The 21124-nt window shown below is 38.6% G+C and overlaps 1 protein-coding gene across 1 annotated transcript in view; it reads right to left on the reverse strand.

Moving 5' to 3' along the window:
• LOC140200788 (janus kinase and microtubule-interacting protein 2-like) overlaps positions 1 to 21124 on the reverse strand; it is a 126124-nt gene that overhangs the window by 95543 nt on the left and 9457 nt on the right. The window contains exons 3-4 of the mRNA XM_072264396.1: positions 8352 to 8567; positions 3137 to 3235 (exon numbers count right to left, since the gene is read on the reverse strand). Of these exons, the coding sequence (XP_072120497.1) occupies positions 3137 to 3235; positions 8352 to 8567 (315 nt within the window). The remainder of the gene's footprint in view (positions 1 to 3136; positions 3236 to 8351; positions 8568 to 21124) is intronic.

Here is a 21124-nt window from a genome sequence, read left to right on the forward strand (position 1 = left end):
TACTCTTTAGCCCATGTTCCAGCTAAGAAAGGCGAGTATCCTATATGTTTGCATTGGATAACACAAGGATGTTAATTAGTGCTACTTTTGGTTTTGGTCCCAATTTCCATCTTGATTTCACTTTCATTTGGTCCACTTGTGAGTCTTCCTCTGCCTTTGCTGACTTCTGTCTTCATGACTCAACCTGCACATCACATTTACAGGCAGCCCCTCTCAGAATCAGGCTGGGAGTTTGTGCTCTACTTGAATTACTATCATCCAAAAATATTACTTGTTACCACCTCACAACAAATCAAATTAATTAATCAAATGCAATATTTTCTTTATAAATCTATGTTAAATGTCCTTAATTTATGTCATTCACTAAATGGGCTGACTCACAATTTTTTCCAATTAAAGTTTCAATTACTTAGCTATTCTCAAGTTTAGTAAATATACAGATTCAGTTTAGGGAATATGTATGTTGGTTCATCGTATGCAAATTGATTTGGCCCCATTTCATAGAGAAATCATCTCAGTGCGACCTCCTAAACCAGCATTGAACAGTTGAAAGTCACAATAATGCAGCATTCACCAGTTTGATAAAAACAACACCATAAGATACAGGAGCAGAATTAGGCTATTCAGCTGAATGAGTCTGCTCCACTATTCAATCATGACTGATTTTTTTCCCCCAACCACATAATCTCCACTTCTCCCTATAACCATTAATGCCTCACCAGTCAAATTCTGCTTTAAATACACACAACGGCTTGGCCTTCAGACCCCTTTGTGGCAACAAATTCTATAGATTCACCACCCTCTGGATGAAGGAATTCCTCTTCATCACAATTTAAAGGGGCACCCCTATATTCTGAGCCTGTGTCCTCAGATGCTAGACTCTTCTACTAATGGAAGCATTCTCAACACATCCACTCTGCCCAGGTAGGTTTCAATGAGATTGTCCTTCACTCATCAGAGAATGATCAGCAATGCACTTCTTAGTACAAAACGTTCATTATCCTGGGACTCTATTTTGCTGTTCAAAACAGTCAAATGATATGAATAATAGAAATCTTTTCTGGCTCAAAATACACCTATATCTAAATCAGGACTGATGCTGATCATTCACAGAAGAACCAATATGTAATAACACAAAGTTCAAGCTGAATGCTATTCAAATGGTCAGACACATTGCTTGTGTAATCACACACAGAAATAAAATCAACTAACTTGATCCAGATTAGGATCTCAGTCACCACTTCTCCGGGTGATTTGTACAAGCTCCCCCTAAAACAAACAAAATGCTGGCCAAAATGACAGGGGAAATCCTGTAAAAGGTAGTTTAATGTTAATCAGATCCAGAATTTTGCCTATTTCTTCCTATGGTGATAACCTGTACTTATTCTATGCAAACATCCTCATAGAATAATATAGCATATTCATCAAATAATACAGCAGAGAGTTAAAACCTTCCATCCATCCTGTTCACATAAACCACTAAATATCTACATAATGCCATTTACCAGCACTTTGTCCATGGCATTCTATACCTTGGCAAATCAAGTACTTATCTTTTTGCTTAAATATTGTGCCTGTCTGCTTCAGCCACATTTCTAATTCCAAAACACTTCTGGCTGAAAAAAAAATTCCTCATATCCCTTCAAATTCTCTTCATAAACCCATGCCCTCTGCTCTTACACACTTCTACCATTGGGAGTGGTTTCTTGATATTTACCCTATCTACTCCTCTCATAATGTTTTCACTTCTTTTGGACCCTTTGCTTGAAGGTAAACAAACCCAGCGTGTTCAGTATTTTCTCATAAATGAAATATTCCATCCAAGGCAATATCTTTGTGAATTTCTTCTGCACCCTCTTCAGTTCAGTCACATTTATCTTAAATGTGGTGAGTAAACTGGTACCCAATTATACAGATGTGGCCCAACCAATGTTTTCTAAAGTTGCATCAAGAGCTCGCTCTCTTCATGTACTATGTGCTGGAAATGTGCACAATATATTTCAGGTCTTTTCTTCCAACCACTAGTTCAAAATAATCTAACTCTGTCCATCAAATTCATCATATTTTTTTCTAGGTAACTGACTAAATGCTAAATCTCAGCATCATCGTGGAATCTGCTGGACTCAGACTCAAACCAAAGAACTAGAGGCAAAATTATATAATTTCCTGCCAGGGAATTGTTGTGTGGAAATTAACTGAGATTAAATGAAGTGGGCTTATGTTAGTGAGACAATGGGAACAGCAGACAAGAACAAAAATTGAATGGAATCCACTTAAAAACATTTTTGGAAATGATATAAACATATGTATTTCTGAAGTAGGAACCAGACCACACCAATTTACCCTATGATCATGCTCTGACATTCAATAAAACCACAGGTGACATGACTGCAAATTCTACATTTGCATCTACCCCCAACAACCTTGAATAGACCAGAGATCCAAACATGTAATTTTATACTGTCACTGGTACTTTTTATTTGTTTTATTTGTATTTTTTGTTTTAACTGAGTACTTCTTGCTACGTTCAAGGGGCATTTAGGAAATTATGTTATCAGACCATTTCCAAGCCAATAACAACCTGTAACACACACAAAATGCTGGGGGATCTCAGCAGGCCAAGCAGCATCAATAGAAAAGAGTACGGTCGACATTTCAGGCTGAGACCCTTCGGCAGGACAACAACTTGTGAGGTGGTCGTCCTTCACTTTGGCAAAACTCATTGTACTTTATGCTTTCAATAGATGTGCAACTCCTGGTTGGTGCTACATCTCTTGTGATGCAGAAAATAACTGAATATTGGCTGGTGAGCATGGACACAGAACTTAACCGTGGGCCAACACCACTTAGGGGTAAAGCTGACCACTTGCTCCAAGTAGGAGATTGTACCTAGGAGCACAAAAAAAAACAGCATACTCTCTACAATGTGGACAATGGGGTTGGATGGTTTGCTAGTTATCAGAATGCCCTTCTTCTTACAATGTGCACAGATGGCATCATCCTGGGGTTCTCTATCCCCTAGAATGACAGTTTGCTGAAGCTTAAAAAATAATTTTATGGGCAGATTAACTGCTGGAGGAAGATAACAGTGTGAATTCATAAATACATTATTGAGCTTTAGACGTAAATAACTTACCAGTTCATTTCTTTCATCTACCAGCAGTGTGTTTCTATCTTCAAGCTTCCGAATCGTTGCATTAAGGTCTGCAATCTTGCGTTGGTTTCTCCGCAAATCCTGGTGAAAGAATGGAATTAACTGTGTGTAAAGAATGCAAGTTCTGTGCATGCTGATCAGACCGATCCCTGGATACCGATGCCCACTAGCTGCTCCATCCGCTCATCGAACACATGAACAGCAGGTTGAAACAGAGAGCAATCAGAAAATGAAAACAGGTTTTCATTTCAGAACAAGAAAAATGCTACAGATACTAGAATTGTAAAATAGGAATGTAAGTTGCTGGTCACATTCAGGTCAGGTGATATCATTTGTTCTCCTACTTTGTTACCAATATTGATGTTTAAATAAATGATGCATTTAGCGAATAAGTGGTACATTGTTAAACTCAGTATGGAATCTTTATTATAAGCTGATAAGTTTGTTCTAAGCAGTGAAAGAGAAAGAGTTTACAAAAGGAATCATTCAGGAAATGCAAACATTGGTGTAGCAAAGATTACCTTTTCTGAATGGGATGTAATAAATTCTCTACACATATTTAAAGGAAATCTAAACAAAGGTTATCAGAGCAAATCAGCCTTACATTGTAGGTTATTGACATGTCTTCATATATTCCAGAGGTCCATTGATTAGTTTTTGGTTTGCTCAATCATTCATCCAAAGAGATATTTGTTTCAAGACAGATAAAGAAGTAAAATTGGTAGTTGATTTTTTTTTTACAAGCAAGTCTTATATGAGGGAAACTGAAAAAACTGTAAATTTACACTTTGGCTCACATTAATTATTGATGGAAGAGTATGTTACCTTTCACATCTATAGGATATCCTAAAGCATCCAGTCCTGTTTCTGAGGCCACACACAAATGGTGCCTTTTCTGATTCTCTATGTCATACCCTGGTTTAAGGCCATGCTTTATTTTGTTAATACAGCTATGCTGTTGGGCATCTTATTTTCCACAGATTTTCTCAAAATGCAATGACCTTTAAATTACATTATATAATTAGGTTGTTTTGCTATTTAAAATAATAATTCAGTTCATGAAGTTAGGTTTGTTGTATGAGCCAAAAGGATTTGCCATGTTAACATTTTGGACAAGATGCCCTGGAACATCCTAGAGGGATTTCCTGGAGAGAGCACAGGAGTTTTGAGGAAGAAGGAGAAAGAAGGAAGACGGAAATGGACGACAAACATAGCAGAACATGAGCTCACTCGGAAAGACGGAAACTGCTGTGGGAAAATCCTCATGCAGACAAATGATTTCATGGAGAATGTTCAGATAGTTAGCTGGTTATCACATGACAGTGGAGAAAGTTCAGTGCCTTGTCTTTGGATGTTGAACAGACAGCTAAGTATGCTTCGCCTGAACTGTGTTTGGTACCGTGAGTAAATGAAGTGAAGCCATCTGGATTGACTATGCAAAAATAAGATCCAACAGTTATGTGCACACTTAGACTAATAAATATGTAACGGGCCTTTTTTCTTTATTTTGTTTGTTATAGTTTAAAATAAGGCTGAAAATAAATGGAAAAGACATAAAACAAGTACAGAACTTTTGCTACTTAGGGAGCTGAGTGACATCAGATGGCAGGTGCGACATGGATATCTAAAGAAGAATAGGGATGGCAAAAGACACATTTACGAGAATGAAGAGTATGCTGATCAACACTAAACTAGGCATGATAACCCGCCTCAGAGTACTGAACTGGTATGTTTATCCAGTTATATATTATACGGCTCAGAGTGTTGGACAATATCTAGTAACATGAGGAAAAGAATTGAAGCAGTAGGGATGTGGTTTTTGAGGAGGATGCAAAGAATATCATGGATGAAACGAATATCTAATGAGGATGTCATGAACAGAGCAAACACAAAAAGAGAAATGATGTACGAGATGAAAAGGCAATGTAACTTCATTGGACATGTGATTAGGAAAAAGGAGTTAGAATGCACGGTAATTATGGGAAAGATCGAAGGGAAGAAAGCAAGAGGAAGACAAAGACAAATGATGATGGAGATAGCAGCCAGAGAACTGGAAATGAACACCAACGAATTGATCCACTTGACCCGAAACAGGAGTGTGTGGGCCATGGCAGTCAAAGATCAAACTGGGCATGGCACCTGACGATGATGATGATAGTTTAAAATATTTTGTCAATGCAATTTCAATCTAAGTTTATACAGGTGTGAGTTAATCTATTGCTTCCAAGCGAATGGTAAATTTGCATGGTGTGTCAGTGTTCATACAAGTGATGGCCTCATTTCCCCTTAAAGGGACATTCAAACTTTTATAATTGCGTTTACCTGAATCATATTTACCCCAGGTGTATTTATTGGAAGTTGCCTTTCCATCATTATTCTCCATGCATTGTGAGTTATGTTACTGTTAGTTTGTACTCACAGTAATAGCTAACTCATTATGAGCCTGTGTAAGAGGGTTACGTTTACATTACTATTTCATGCATGCAAATGTGGCAGCTAGTATACGCATGAATAACAGCAAATAAATAAGGTCTCTCCAATCAGCTTTTGCAGATGTTATTTGAGACTTGTGCGTTGGTCAAATCAATTAAAAGAGCTCTTTTCACTGTCTTAGCAATGAAGAAAATATAATAGTGAAAAAAGAAACTTACACCTGAGCAATTGCAATACACCATTCTGGAAGTTTGGTTGATCACTGAGCTTGGCAAAATGTTTGCAGATGTTTCAGCTCCAATCAAGAAGCCACCATCAGTGTACAGCTGAGGGTGTTGTCTCCTCAGAATGCCGGCTTAGATACTCCTCCGGGGTCTGAATGGATATTGATAAAGCATCATGATCTTGCTGAATGATTCAGATCACTGAACAGTTTAGCCGTTTAGCAGCTTTGAACTACTAACTTTTCAGTATTTTGAACCAGCCAACCAAATCATGAAGCTTTATCAATATCCATTTGGGCCCTGGGGAGTATATAAGCCAGCATTCTGAGGAAACTACACCCTCAGCTGTACACTGATGATGGCTTCTTGACTGGAGCTGAAACATTTGCAAATATTTTGCCAAGGTCGGCGGGCAACCAAACTTCCAAATTGTCAACTCCAGCTACCGATATTCTGCAATATTTCAAATGCACCATTCTCTCTCTAATCTAGTGAACTATAGGCATATATAGGGTGATCAGGTCTACATGGAATTTTATGCTGAAAATTATGGAGAAAATCATCTGCTGTTATCTTTGCAAACCTATTAGACCACACACAGCATGCCACGTACAAGGGCAAAGGGCTGCTAATGGTTGACTGTGTCCAGATCACACCAGCAGAAACAGTGTGTTCCCAGACAGACAGCAAATGAAAGTTCTGTCCTACTGATTCAGATATAACAATGTTAACATGTGAGCCAATCTAATCCTTGGCAGTTGAAAGTCCGCATAACATATTTTCTTTTGTGTTTACATTATACTATTTACACATATCTTTCACATTTTTGAGGGCCTGCTTCCTGCTATTCTACAATTTGAGCATAGAAATTTGCCTAACATTCCAGTGTGGTGCTGAGGAAGTCCAGTGAGACAGTAAACAAAAGATTTGCTGACCTCAACTGGTGAACGTTAGAGCTTTGTTTCAATTTTCACAATGAAAGGAATTCTACATTATCCCAACCAACATTTCCTCCGCCCAATGATGTGGTTAAAAACATGTCAGTTGCAGTTTATAGAATTTTATTAAATAAAAAATACCCTTGAATACTACTAGCTGTTCCTCTTTTCAGTATATTGTAACTTGTAGAAACTTTGTTTTGTGCTGTAGTGCTGCCACAAAATTACAAAGCTCTCGAAATATGCATACATCAGGATGTTCTTTATTGATTACAGCTCGACATTTTGCATCATCATCCCCTCAAAACTAATCACTAAATTCCAAGACCTGGGCCTCAATACCTCCTTGTGCAATTGGATCCTGGATTTCCTCACTTGTAGACCCCAGTCAGCTTGGATTGGCAAAAACATCTCTTCGCAATCTTCATCAGCACAGGAGCACCACAGGGATGCATACTTAGCCCCCTGCTCTACTCACTTTACACTTATGACTGTGTGGCCATGTACAGCTCCAACACCATATACAAGGTTGCTGATGACACCATTGTTGTGGGCTGTATCAAAGGTGGTGATGAATCAGCATACAGGAGGGAGACTGAAAATTTGGCTCAGTGGTGTAATAACCACAACTTCTCACTCAATGTCAAGAAGGCTGATTGCAGACTTCAGGAGAGAGAAACCAGAGGTCAATGAGCCAGTAGTCATTGGAGGATCTGAGGTGGAGAGGGTCAGTAACTTTAAATTTCTGGGTGACACTATCTTAGAGGACCTGTCATGGACATATCATATAAATATAATTGCAAAGAAAGCACAACAATGCCTCAACTTCCTCTGGAGTCTCTGGAGATTCGGCATCCTTGGCAAACTTCTATAGATGTGTGGTGGAAAGTGTATTGACTGGCTGCGTCACAGTCTGGTATGGGATCACCAATGCCTTTGAGTGGAAAATCCTATAAAAGATGATGGATTTGACACAATACATCACGGGTAAAGTCTTTGAGAACATCTACGTGAAATGTTGCTGTAGAAAAGCAGCATCCATCATCAAAGATCCTCAGCACCCAGGCCATGCTCTTTCACTGATGCTGCCATCAGGTAGAAGGTACAGCTGCCTGGGACTCGCACCACCAGGTTCAAGAACAGTTACTACCCCTCATCCATCAGGCTCTTGAACAAAAGGGGATAACTACACTCATTCTGTTTCTTGTGTTTCCACAGCCAATGGTTTCAACTTAAGGTCTCTTTATGTTGTTATTTCATGCTCTCATTATTTATTACTATTTATTTATACTTGTGTTTGCACTGTTTGTTGTTTACTTATCCTGTTTACCGTTACTTCTCTATAAGTTTGCTAAGTCTACTCACAGGAAAAGGAATCTCATGGTTGTATGTGGTGGCGTGTATGTACTCTGATAATAAGTTTCACTTTGAACTTTGAGTTTTGAAAATAAACCCGATTCTGATTTGGTGCATATGAGCAAAAATGATTGCTTCAAATACTTTCATAGCAATTTCAATAAGATCACTTGAAAGGGCATTTTATCAAGGCATTTTAAAAAATGTTGATTTTACTCAGAGGCCACAAGTTGAAGAGGTGTTTACCGGACTGCCAGGGTGATCAGAGTTATCCCGTGCACTGCCTGGAACTTCCCGTTTAGGACTGCTCATGCCCATGTTGCACTCTGCTTCCTTCACCAAGAACAGTTGTTCATCCAGAGCATCCTTCTGCAGCTGAAGCTTCTGCGTATAACCAGTCTGCACCTCCAGCTCTTTCTCCAGTGAAAAGATTGTTCGATCTTTAGCTTTAATCTCATCCATCTTGAAACACAAATTAAAACAGAAAGGTTTTAAAAACTAGGGAAAGTGAAGAGTTTCTACTATCCTCTGATCGAGTCACTCTGCGTTGGTAATTTATTGCAAGCTCATGCAATCCATCATTTCTGCTGAGATTTTTTGACTCAAGAACTGAACTCGTCCAACTTTACAGTTGTTTCATTTCAGAAATACTTTATTCCACTGACTTTTTAGATAATTAATTTGAATAGAGTACATAAACGTATTTGTGGTACCATGATGAAACTCTGCAAGACCTACATTTGGAGTTTTGCATATCTATTTACAAACAAAGGTCAATATGGTCTTTGGCATGCAGACTGATTTGTTCTGTCTCGAGAATCAGATTGGGTGGTGGAACATTAAAAATTTAATCAGTTGGATCATCATCTTTTTGCTAATGTCTAGCACATTCTGATCTTCCTGAGTTTGGGCCCTGTGCATGTGGAAGGTGTTGCAGCCATGGGGACTTTTACAGGGCAAGGTGCGATAGGTGACTTACAACAGATTATAAACTACATTAGATACATGGATGATGATTTGCTATAGTCACAAAACAACCCTCCTTCAAGAAAAGGAAGACCCACCTAGCACCCCTCAGACCTGTGGAAATTGTGGGAGAACCACAACAGTTTAACATGAAAACTAGTTCAGATTAATTCCTCAAGCTAAAATCAGGATTTTGAATGGGAGCCTGTAGAAAGATTGTGGGACTACTGATTACCACCTTCCAAAATTTGAGAAAATCTAGATTGGTTCCCAACTATTTAAGAAAGAAATGTGGGAGAAAACAGGAAATTACCAAACTTAGTCGAATATGGGGGTGTATGGGGTGGTTGGGTCCTGACTAAATATTAGGAAATGCCAATAGCGATAATATAGCTTCTACCACCCAAGACAACTCCGCCTTCACGTAGGACTTAGGTCCGGGTGCGCCCTGTCTCGCTGAAGAAGCTCTGTCTATGGCAAGTGTTTGGTGCCAGAAAAATAACCAGACCAATGGTGGTGGTGTCACCTAAGATCACTGAAGTCTTCAGCAGCAGGGAGATGGATTCCAAGCTTTGGTGGAGGATTGTCTTTGTACAACAACAGCAAAGGTTGGGCGACGTCTAGTGTATGATTCCCAACTGGGAACACCAGTAGAGGTCAAATACTCTAGTTAGATGAGCACCGCGGCAACAGGAGGCAACGGCAAACCACTGTTGCAATTTCTACCTAGTCAATCATGGAAAGAAACAAAAGAAGGAAACCAGACAACAGCATGAATGGGGTTGATACTAATCAACAGAACAACACCTCACTCGGTAGGGATAGTCATGTGCTGCAGGTCACACCAGACTGTCATCCAGAGACGGTAAGCAATAGGGAAAGGCTAAGGGTAGCAACATGGAACATCCATATACTTTACCAGAAAGGAAAGTTGGACAACACATTAAATGAAATGAAAAGGTTGGAAGTTGATATCTTAGGCCTGTCAGAAATTAAATGGACCGACAATAGCAAATTCACTAAGAATAGTTCTCTGATAATGTATTCTGGAAGTCAACAGCTTATGTATGGAGTTGGAATTATTTTAAACAAACAAGTATCAAAATGTCTTATGTGATATTGGGCGATATCCAACCGGCTGCTTCTAGTTAAATTAAGGGGTAACCCTTTTAACACTAGCATAATCCAAGCCTATGCGCCAACAAATGATGCGGATGAAGAGGATATCAACAAGGTTTTATGAAGATCTCAACAGCGCTTATGAGCAATGTAAATCTCAGGATATAAAACTAGTCATGGGAGATTTTAACTCCAAAGTTGGGCAGGAAAGGGTTGATAATATCATAGGACCTTTTGGATTAGGGGAGAAAAATGAAAATGGAGAAAGGTTAACACGAGGAAATCTGCAGATGCTGGCAATTCAAGCAGCACACACAATGGAGAAAGGTTTACTGATTGGTGTGTCAGAAACAACCAAGTGATCACCAATACTTGGTATAAAAATCATCCACGTAGATTATGTACTTGGATTAGCCCTGGAGATAGAACAAGGAATGAAATAGATTTCATTACCATCAATGAACGCTTTAGAAATAATTTCACAAATTCTAAAGCCTACCCAGGAGCAGACTGTGGTTCAGATCACCATTCAGTAATAGCTACCATTAAAACAAAATTAAAGAAACTAAAACATGGAAAAAAGAGAAAGTATATGTTGGGAGAACTTAAAAATGATAGCATACTTAAGCAACAATTCAAAACAACTGTAGAAGAACACCTCAACAAAAACTTAACAACACCTATTTGGGACAGATTTAAATATGCTATACAGCAATCAGCAGAGGAGATAATCCCAGTACAAGAAATCCAACACACCAACAAGGGGTGGATAACCTAAGAAATTCTAGATCTGATGGAACGAAGGTTAGTGAAGAATAATGAAGTACAATACAGAGGGCTAGAAAGACAGACCAGGCAATTGTGCAATATTGCAAAGGAAGAATGGCTGAATCAAAAATGCAGTGAAATAGAGGCCATATTAACAACAGCAAAGAAATGCACAAGAAAATTAAGGAAATTACTGGAATTAAGAAAACCTCCTTTACAGGATGCATAAGATCAGCAGATGGAGCCGTACTAACAGATCCAGATAAAGTATGTGAGAGGTGGATTCAGTATATAGAGCAGCTTTTTGAAGATAATAGAGGGGAACCCCCAGATATTAAACACCCTAATTCTGGCCCACCTATTACCAAAGAAGAAATAACTAAAGCAATGAAAAGCATGAAACATGGTAAACCCACTGGACCCGATGAAAATTCAGTAGAAATGATACAAGCCCTAGAAGATCTGGGCATAGATATTCTTTTTGAACTGTTTAATGGCATATACGAGTCTGGTGTATTGCCTGATGATCTCTTGAAATCAGTATTTATTACTTTGCCAAAAATTCCTGGAACTATTGACTGCGAAAATTATAGAACAATCAGTCTTATGAGTCACATAATAAAGATTTTGTTGAGAATTGTTCTGGGTCAAATTAAAAACAAGTTGAGACCAGAAACTTCTAAACTGCAATATGGGTTTATTGAGGGTAGAGGAACTAGGAACGCAATTTTCATACTACGAATGCTTTCAGAAAGGGCAACTGAATATCAAAATGATGCCCTTTTATGTTTTATTCATTTCACTAAAGCATTTAATGAGGTGCAACATGAAAAATTATTTCAAATTCTCGCTAAACCAAACATTGATGGAAGGGACCAACAACTGCTTCAAAATTTATATTGGAACCAAAGAGCGGCAGTAAAAATTGATGATAATATAAGCAGTTGGACTAAAATTCAAAGAGGAGTTAGACAGGGATGCGTGGCCTCACCGGAATTATTTAATATCTATAGTGAAATGATTCTCAGAGAAATAGAAGACCTAGATGGAATAAAAATTGCACGTGTTAACATCAACAGTATAAGATATGCAGATGATACCACCCTAATAGCAAGTGCTGCAGAAGACCTACAAATCCTCCTAGACAAAGTAGTACAAACAAGTGCAGATTTTGGTCTAACCATCAACTGTAAAAAAACCAAATGTATGGTAATATCAAAACAGCAGGACACTCCCAACTGCCAATTGTACATCAGTAACCAAGAGATTGAACAAAAGACCAGCTTTAATTTCCTTGGTAGCTTTATATCACAAGATCCTAGAAGTAAAGTAGAAATAAAAAGAAGAATTGCCATTGGCAAAACCAACTTCCAAAAAATGAAAACCATTTTTACCAACAGACACATTTCTATGACAACAAGGCTTAGGCTACTAAAATGTTACATCTAGTCAATCTTGTTGTATGCTTCTGAAACATGGACTATAACACCAGAAGTCCAAAGAAACTTAGAAGCAACAGAAATGTGGTTTCTCAGAAGAATGTTGAAAAGACCATATAGAGATAGGGTAACTAATGAGACAGTACTCCAACGTGCTCATACAAAAAGATCTGTAATGAGAACATTAAGTGAGAGGAAACTTAAACTCCTGGGCCATGTTATCAGAAAGAGAGAAATGGAATGCCTTACATTACAAGGCCGTATGCCTGGGAAACGTGGAAGAGGAAGGCAAAGAAGAAAATATATGGACACTGTGAAAGAACTAACAGATCTAAGTGTGTGAGATATCATTGATGCTGCATAGGATCATTCGATGTGGAGAGCCACAATCGCCCAAGCGTGTAACGCGCAAGGCACATGAAGAAGAAGAAGAAGAATCGAATATGAGCAGAAGAGGAAACACTAGAATCAATAATAAAGATTGTATTGACAAAAGCACAGTCAACATAGATTTATGAAAGGAAAGTCATGGTTGCCATGTCTAATTCAATTCATTGAGGATATGACAAATATTGAAAAGAAGTGGAATGGGTGCATTGATTTATTTAGACTTTCAGAAGACTTTGAGAATGTTCAACAATGTTACAGCAAATGGAATTTGGGATATTACACTGACATCGAAAAACAAAATGAATAGAAAGTAGTCATAGAGCACTACAGGACAGTAGCTAGTCCTTTGGCCCATCTAGCCCGTGCAAACCTGTTCATCTGTTTAGTACCATCTAATTGCATCCAGAACATATCCTACCAAATCCTTCCTATCCATGTGCCTATCCAAACCTCTTAAATGTTACAACTGAACCACATCTATCACTTCTGCTAGCAGCTCGTTCCATACTAAACACACTCTGAGTGAAGTTTCAACTCAAATTCCCCTTAAAATATTTCACCTTTCAGCCTAAACCTATAACCTCTATTTCTGTATTCAAACAACCCCAATGGAAAATGCCTGCATGCATTCACCCTACCTGCACCCTCTCATAATTTTGCACTCCAGGGAATAAAGTCCTAACTTATTCAGACCACCCTTACAATTAAGGCCAATAAGCTGAAAAGAGAGCAGAAAGTGTTCACAAGCATGTTGTTAGGACTTGAGAACCCTATGACTCAAGTTCTGTAGATCCGACAATGTTGTAAACCTTTTCTGCATTCTTTCAAGCTTATTGATGTGTTTTTTTTTCCTGTAGGAAGGTGAATAGAACTGCACATAATCCTCTAAATTTGGCCTCAGCAACGCCTTTGACAACTTCAACATCCCAACTCCTTTAATCAATGCCCTAACTTGTGACCAATGTGAAAAAAATTCTCTTTACAACCCTGTTTACCTGTGGTTTCATTTTCAAGGAATTATTGACCTGTTATTCCCAGATCTATTTTTTTCCAACACACAACTCAGAACCCTACCATTCATTGTGCAAGTCTTATCCTGGTTATTCCTTCCAAAGTGCCATACCTCACACTTGTCTGAATTAAGTTCTATCTGCCAGTTTTCAGCCCATTCTCCCAGCTGGTCAAGATCATTCCATGAACTTTGATAGTCTTCCTCACTGTTCACTCTGCTTCCATTCTTGATGTTGTCTGCAATTTTTCTTTTCCAGTTTACCACATTACCCAAATCATTGATATAGACAATAAACAATGGACTCAGCACCAATCCCTGCAGCACTTTATTGGTCATAGGTCTCCAGTCAGGGAGACATCTATGTATCTACTACCACTCTACGGCTTCTCCTGCTAAGCCAATGTTAAGTCCAACCGGCTACCTCATCCTGAATACAAAGCAACTTAACCTTCTGGAACAGCCTTCCACGTTGGATTTGGTCAAAAGGCCTTGCTAAAGTCCATGTACACAACATCCACCACACTTCCTTCTGTAATCTTCTTTGTAACCTCCTTGTAAAACTCTTAAGAATGGTTAAACACGACTTATCTCACACAAAGCCACGCAGACTATTCCTAATTGGGCAACATCTATGCAAATGCTTATATATCCTATCTCTTAAAATATCTTCCATTAATTTACCCCTGACTGACGTCAGGCTCACTGGTCTTTCATTTCCCATCTTATTCTTAGAGCCTTTCTTCAACAACAGAACAACATTAGCTATCTTTCAGTCCTGCAGCACCTCAACTGTGGCCAAGTACATTTTAAATATCTCTGTCAGGGTCCCCACAATTTCTGCACTAATCTCCCAATAATATCCAGTTAGCAGACTGTAACTAGTGGGGTACCACAACTATCAATGCTTGGATTTCAACTATTTACTATCTACAATGATATTTTTGCTGCGGGGACAAAAGTTAGATTTCAAAGTTTGTTGATGTATCGTAACGCAGGCGGACAGCAAGAAGAGGATTAAAGAAACTCTGAAGGACTTACAGACAAGCCAAGTGAATGGGCAAGAACATGGCAGATTGAGTGTGACATAGAAAGGTATGAAATTATTCACTTAAATGCACACAACAAAGGTGTGCTATTTAAATGGTGTGATTTTTGAAATTCTGATACTTGGAGCTTCCTCACTGTTGGCGTTATACACAAATCACTGAAAGCAAATTGAGTGCAGCAAACAATTTGTGAGACATATGTTATACTAAATTTCTTTCTGAAAGAATTTGATGAAAGGAATAAAAGATGCTTTACTAGAGTAATATAGGGTCTTGTTACGACAACACAGAAGTGTACAGGTTTACTCTCCCTCAGACCAGATATACTGTATTTGCCATATAAGGGGTGTAGTCCAAATTTATAGGCAGGTTCCTTGGGTGAAAGGTTTGTCACTTCAGGACATGCTCATTCGACAAGGTGTGTAATTTCTAGAGTTTAGAATACTGGGATGTAATCCCAACAAAACTTACAACATCCTTACAGGGTAGATGCATAGAGGATTTAACTCAGATTCAGTCAATACATTCATTCAAAATAGAGACCGATAGATTTCCAAGTGTTAGGAGAATCAAGGGACATTGGGATCACACTGGACAATGGAGTTGAGATAGAAGGTCAGCTACAGTCTTGATGAATGGTGGAACTAGGCACAAAGAAATGGATGGTTGATTGCTGTGTCTATTTCTTCTTGTCTTATCAATTCTAAGACATTGTTTATTCTGAATTAATTGTGGTATAATTCTTTTTGAAGATATTTATAGGAGAAAATATAAGTGGCTTATATTACGTTCCTGTTCATCCTGTAAACCTTGGACTTTAGATACAACACTGCGTCATAACTTCTGCAGAAATGCACTGATGATTCAGCAATAGATGGGTGTATAAAAGGAGGACAGGAGGATGAGCACAGGGCCCTGGTGGAGGACTTTGTGAAATGTTGCAAGCTGAATCATCTACAGCTCAACATTAGTAAGACAAAGGAGTGGGAGCAACAACTGACTTGGTCAAAGACTACTGATGGGTATTACAACACACACAAATGCTGGAGGACCTCAGCAGTTCAGGCAGTATCAATGAACAGTCAATATTTCAGGCTGAGGCCCTTCTTCAGGACTGGAAAGGAAGGGGGAAGATGCCAGAATAAAAAGGTTGGAGGGGCGGCGGGGAGAAGGATAGCTAGAAGCTGATAGGTGAAACCAGGTGGTTAGGAAAGTTAAAGGGCTGGAAAGGAAGGAACCTGATACCAGAGGAGAGTGGATCAGGGGACAGGAGCCTTTTCTTCTATGGTCTTCTCTCCTCTCCTATCAGATTCTTTCATCTCTAGTCTTTTAACTCTCCTACCCACCTGGCTTCATCTGTCACCTTCGAGCTATCCTCCTTCCCCTCTCCCCACCCCACACTATTTTATTCTTGTGTCTTCCCTCTTCCTTTCCCATCCTGAAGAATGGTCTCAGCCTGAAACCTCAACTGTTAATTAATTTCCACAGAAGCTGCCTGACCTGCTGAATTTCTTCAGCATTTTGTGTGTGTAGTTTTGGATTTCCAGCACCTGCAGAATTTCTTCTCTTTATGGGCACTGCAGTTGGGTCTGTGCTTCTTCATTCTCCAGATGTCAGGCATTATTTGGGGTACACATGGAGGATGTATGTGCTTTAGCAGAGGAGCAAAATGTAGTCAACATGGATTTAGGTAGGAAGATTATATAGGTGGTAGAATATTGGAATACTATCAAGGAGGGCAGTAGCAACGGAAACAATACTCATATTTAGAAATATATTGAATTTATACTTGTCGTATAGACCTGCAGGGCTATGAATTTGGTGCTGTAATGTGGTATTTGTAGGGGCATCTCTTTATCAACTGAAGCAATGAGCAGACTGGCCTCCTTTTTCAAGATCTTTCTATGATCTTACTTGACATTTAAAAAAGAAAGCCGAGTATCAAGATCATAAAAGAGGATTGATTTTCTTTTGTTGTGTATGGATGTTTTAGCACACTGTAATGTATATCAAATCCAACACGTGGTGGAAAGTGTTTGAGTCAGGAATCTCCTAACACTTTACTATCACACCAGGGTTTAAATTTTTTGTCATCTAAATAATTTGACATTGACCATACACAAATGTTCTGAAAAGATTCATTTATGATGAGCCTTCTTTTAGACAATAAGACAGAGTAAGAGGTGGGGAGTTTCTTAAACATATCTATTTTAATGCTAGGAGCATTGTAAGAAAGGTGGATGAGCTTAGAGCATGGATTGACACCTGGAAGTATGATGTTGTAGCTATTAGTGAAACATGATTGCAGGAGGGGTGTGATTGGCAACTAAATATTCCTCAATTTCGTTGCTTCAGGTGTGATAGAATCAGAGGGGCAAGGGGGAAGTGTTAAATTGCTTGTCAGAGAAAATATTACAGCGGTGCTTTGGCAGGATAGATTAGTGGACTCATCTAGGGAGGCTATTTGGGTGGAATTGAGGAAAGGGAAAGGTGTAGTAATGCTTATAGGGGTGTATTATAGACCACCTAATGGGGAGCAAGAATTGGAGGAGCAAAATTGTAAGGAGATAGCAAATATTTGTAGTAAGCACAAGGTTGTGTTTGTGGGAGATTTTAATTTTCCACACATAGACTGGAAAACCCATCCAGTAAAAGGGCTGGATGGTTTGGAGTTTGTAAAATGTGTGCAAGATAGTTTTTTGCAGCAATACATAGAGGTACCAACTAGAGAAGGGGCAGTGTTGGATCTCCTGTTAGGGAATGATATAGGTCAGGTGGCAGAGGTATGTGTTGGGGAGCACTTCCGGTCCAGTGATCACAATGCCATTAGTTTCAATATAATTATGGAGAAGGATAGGACTGAACCCAGGGTTGAGATTTTTGATTGGAGAAAGACTAACTTTGAGGAGATGCAAACGGATTTAGAAGGAGTGGATTGGGACAATTTGTTTTATGGGAAGGATGTAATAGACAAATGGAGGTTATTTAAAGGTGAAATTTTTAGGGTACAGAATCTTTATGTTCCTGTCAGGTTGAAAGGAAAGGTTAAAAGTTTGAGAAAGCCATGGTTTTCAAGAGATATTGGAAACTTCGTTCGGAAAAAGAGAGAGATCAACAATAAATATAGGCAGCTTGGAGTAAATGAGGTGCTCGAGGAATATAAAGAACGTAAAAAGAATCTGAAGAAAGAAATTAGAAAAGCTAGAAGATATGAGGTTGCTTTGACAAGTAATGTGAAAATAAATTCATAAGGTTTCTACAGTTATATTAATAGCAAAAGGATAGTGAGGGATAAAATTGGCGCTTCAGAGAATCAGAGTGGATGGCTATGAGCGGAGCCAAAAGAGATGGGGGAGATTTTGACCAATTTCTTTTCTTCGGTATTCACTAAGGAGAGGGATATTGAATTGTGTAAGGTAAGGGAAACAAGTAGGGTAGTTATGGAAACTATGATGATTAAAGAGGAAGTACTGACACTTTTAAGGAATATAAAAATGGATAAGTCTCCGGGTCCTGACAGGATATTCCCTAGGCCCTTGAGGGAAGTTAGTGTGGAAATGGCAGGGGCTCTGACAGAAATATTTCAAATGTTATTAGAAATGGGGATGGTGCTGGTGGATTGGCGGATTGCTCATGTTGCTCCATTGTTTAAAAAGGGTTCTAAGAGTTTGACGTCAGTGGTGGGTAAATTGATGGAAAGTATTCTTAGAGATGGTATATATAATTAACATGGATTTGTGCATGGAAGGTCACATTTGACAAATCTTATTGAATTTTTTGAAGCGGTTACTAGGAAAGTTGACGAGGGTAAAGCGGTGGATGCTGTCTATATGGACTTCAGTAAGGCCTTTGACAAGGTTCCTATGTGGAAGGTTAGTTAGGAAGATTCAGTCTTTAGGTATTAATATTGAAGTAGTAAAATGGATTCAGCAGCGGCTGGACGCCAGGGGGTAGTGGTGGATAACTGTTTGTCAGATTGGAGGCCGGTGTCTAGTGGTGTGCCTCAGGGATCTGAGTTCAATGTTGTTTGTCATATATATTAATGATCTGGATGATGGGGTGGTAAATTGGATTAGTAAGTATGCAGATGATACTAAGATAGGTGGAGTTGTAGATAGTGAAGTAGGTTTTCAAAGCTTGCAGAGAGATTTAGGCCAGTTAGAAGAGTGGGCTGAAAGATGGTAGATGGAGTTTAATGCTAATAAATGTGAAGTGCTACATTTTGGTAGGACTAATCAAAATAGGACATACATGGTAAATGGTAGGGCATTGAAGAATGCAGTAGAACAGAGGGATCTAGGAATAATGGTGCATAGTTCCCTGAAGGTGGAACCCTCATGTGGATGGGTTGGTGAAGAAAGCTTTTGGTATGCTGGCCTTTATTAATCAGAGCACTGAGTATAAGAGTTGGGATGTAATGTTGAAATTGTACAAGGCATTGGTAAGGCCAAATTTAGAGTATTGCGTACAGTTCTGGTCACCAAATTATAGGAAAGGTGTCAACAAAATTGAGAGGGTACAGAAAAGATTTATTGAAATGTTACCTGGGTTTCATCTCCTAAGTTACAGAGAAAGATTGAACAATTTAGGTCTTTATTCTTTGGAGCGTAGAAGGTTGAGAGGGGACTTGACAGAGGTATTTAAAATTATGAGGGGGATTGATAGAGTTGACGTTGATAGGCTTTTTCCATTGAGAGTGGGGGAGATTCAAATAAGAGGACATGAGTTGAGAGTTAAAGCGCAAAAGTTTTGGGTTATCATGAGGGGGAACTTCTTTACTCAGAGAGTGGTAGCTGTGTGGAACGAGCTTCCAGCAGAAGTGGATGAGGCAGGTTGGATGCTGTCATATAAATTTAAATTGGATAGCTATATGGACAGGAAAGGAATGGAGGGTTAGGGGCTGAGTGCAGGTCAGTGGGACTAGGACAGAATAAGCGTTCGGCATGGACTAGAAGGGCCGAGATGGCCTGTTTCAGTGCTGTAATTGTTATATGCTTATATGGTTATAGGAACATTATTTGACCAGTCAACCTGTCGAGTCTCTCCACCATACCATGCCTGAGTTATTATCCCTCTCAACTCCATTCTCCTGCCTTCACCCCACAACCTCTGATGTCATTACTAATCACAAACCTTTTGCGCCTTTAATAAAACTTCTAGACCATGTTGGTAAAAATTACTAAGATCTATGCCAATAAAACATAGCATATGTTGCTCCCTATGAGTTTAATACAGTTCATGGAACAGATTAACACCTGTTCAAAGGGAACACACAAATGCACATTTTGTGAATAGTTTACTCATTCATAGTGGAATGTCATTGTCCATTCCTGTCCTTTCTTATTGGGCAATCTTTCATTATTAAGAAGCAATAAGTGTGACATAAAATAATTCTTATGTATTTTCTGGATCATTACAAGATGGTGAAAGTCAGAAGGAATAAACAAAGAAAATGTGCGATATCACACTCCATTAGTTTGCTTGGAGTTGAAAAGGAACAAAAAATCATCAATAATAAAGGAAAGAAAATGCAAATAATGCATTCAAATAACAGTAGATTCTCTGTGTCACATCAACTGAATACAAATCATGAGGAACATTAGGCTTCAGTTACTACTTAAATCCAAACACTTGAAGATGATTAATTAGCTACAGAGTTCCTCTTGCACTTGTTTTTTTGCTAATGTTTCTTTTGGATCATTCTATTTTGTTGAGTGAGGAACTCATTGAACTTAATGTACATCAATGGGATTCATGCATTGAAACGGCAGTGGCAAAGTTTTGAACTGTCCATGATTGTTAATTTAGTGATTTCTCTCACATTCAATACAGCCAAAGATAGTTAAATTCATCAAAATCAAGGTTCCATAGGCCTCAAAAGGGCAACATTGTTAATTTAAAAATATTAATTCCTGCAACTGTGTGATGACAATCATCAGAGAAACTTGCATTTGATTAGAAAATGCTCAGGTCAGTTCTTGCGTTGTGGAGTTTTTAAACTCCTTCACTGCTGTTTACAGGAATGTAACCAATCTCCTTGCCTGTTTGTATTCCTCTCACAGTGGTCATTCTTATGTGGATCCATGGTAGGTTAATCTAACTTCACATTTTTGGTAAAGAGAAAAGGTATGTGTCAATAATCTCTGCCTTTGCATTTAAAAGGAAGTAATCACAAGAATGTTACCATTACTATAGCTAATAATATTCACTATTAAGTTATATTGAAGTTACTTATGCCTTTGAAGATTGTTGCTAGCATTAAATACTTTACTTTTGATT

The sequence above is a fragment of the Mobula birostris genome, chromosome 7, assembly GCF_030028105.1.
Source record: "Mobula birostris isolate sMobBir1 chromosome 7, sMobBir1.hap1, whole genome shotgun sequence".
In the NCBI taxonomy this organism is placed as follows: domain Eukaryota; kingdom Metazoa; phylum Chordata; class Chondrichthyes; order Myliobatiformes; family Myliobatidae; genus Mobula; species Mobula birostris.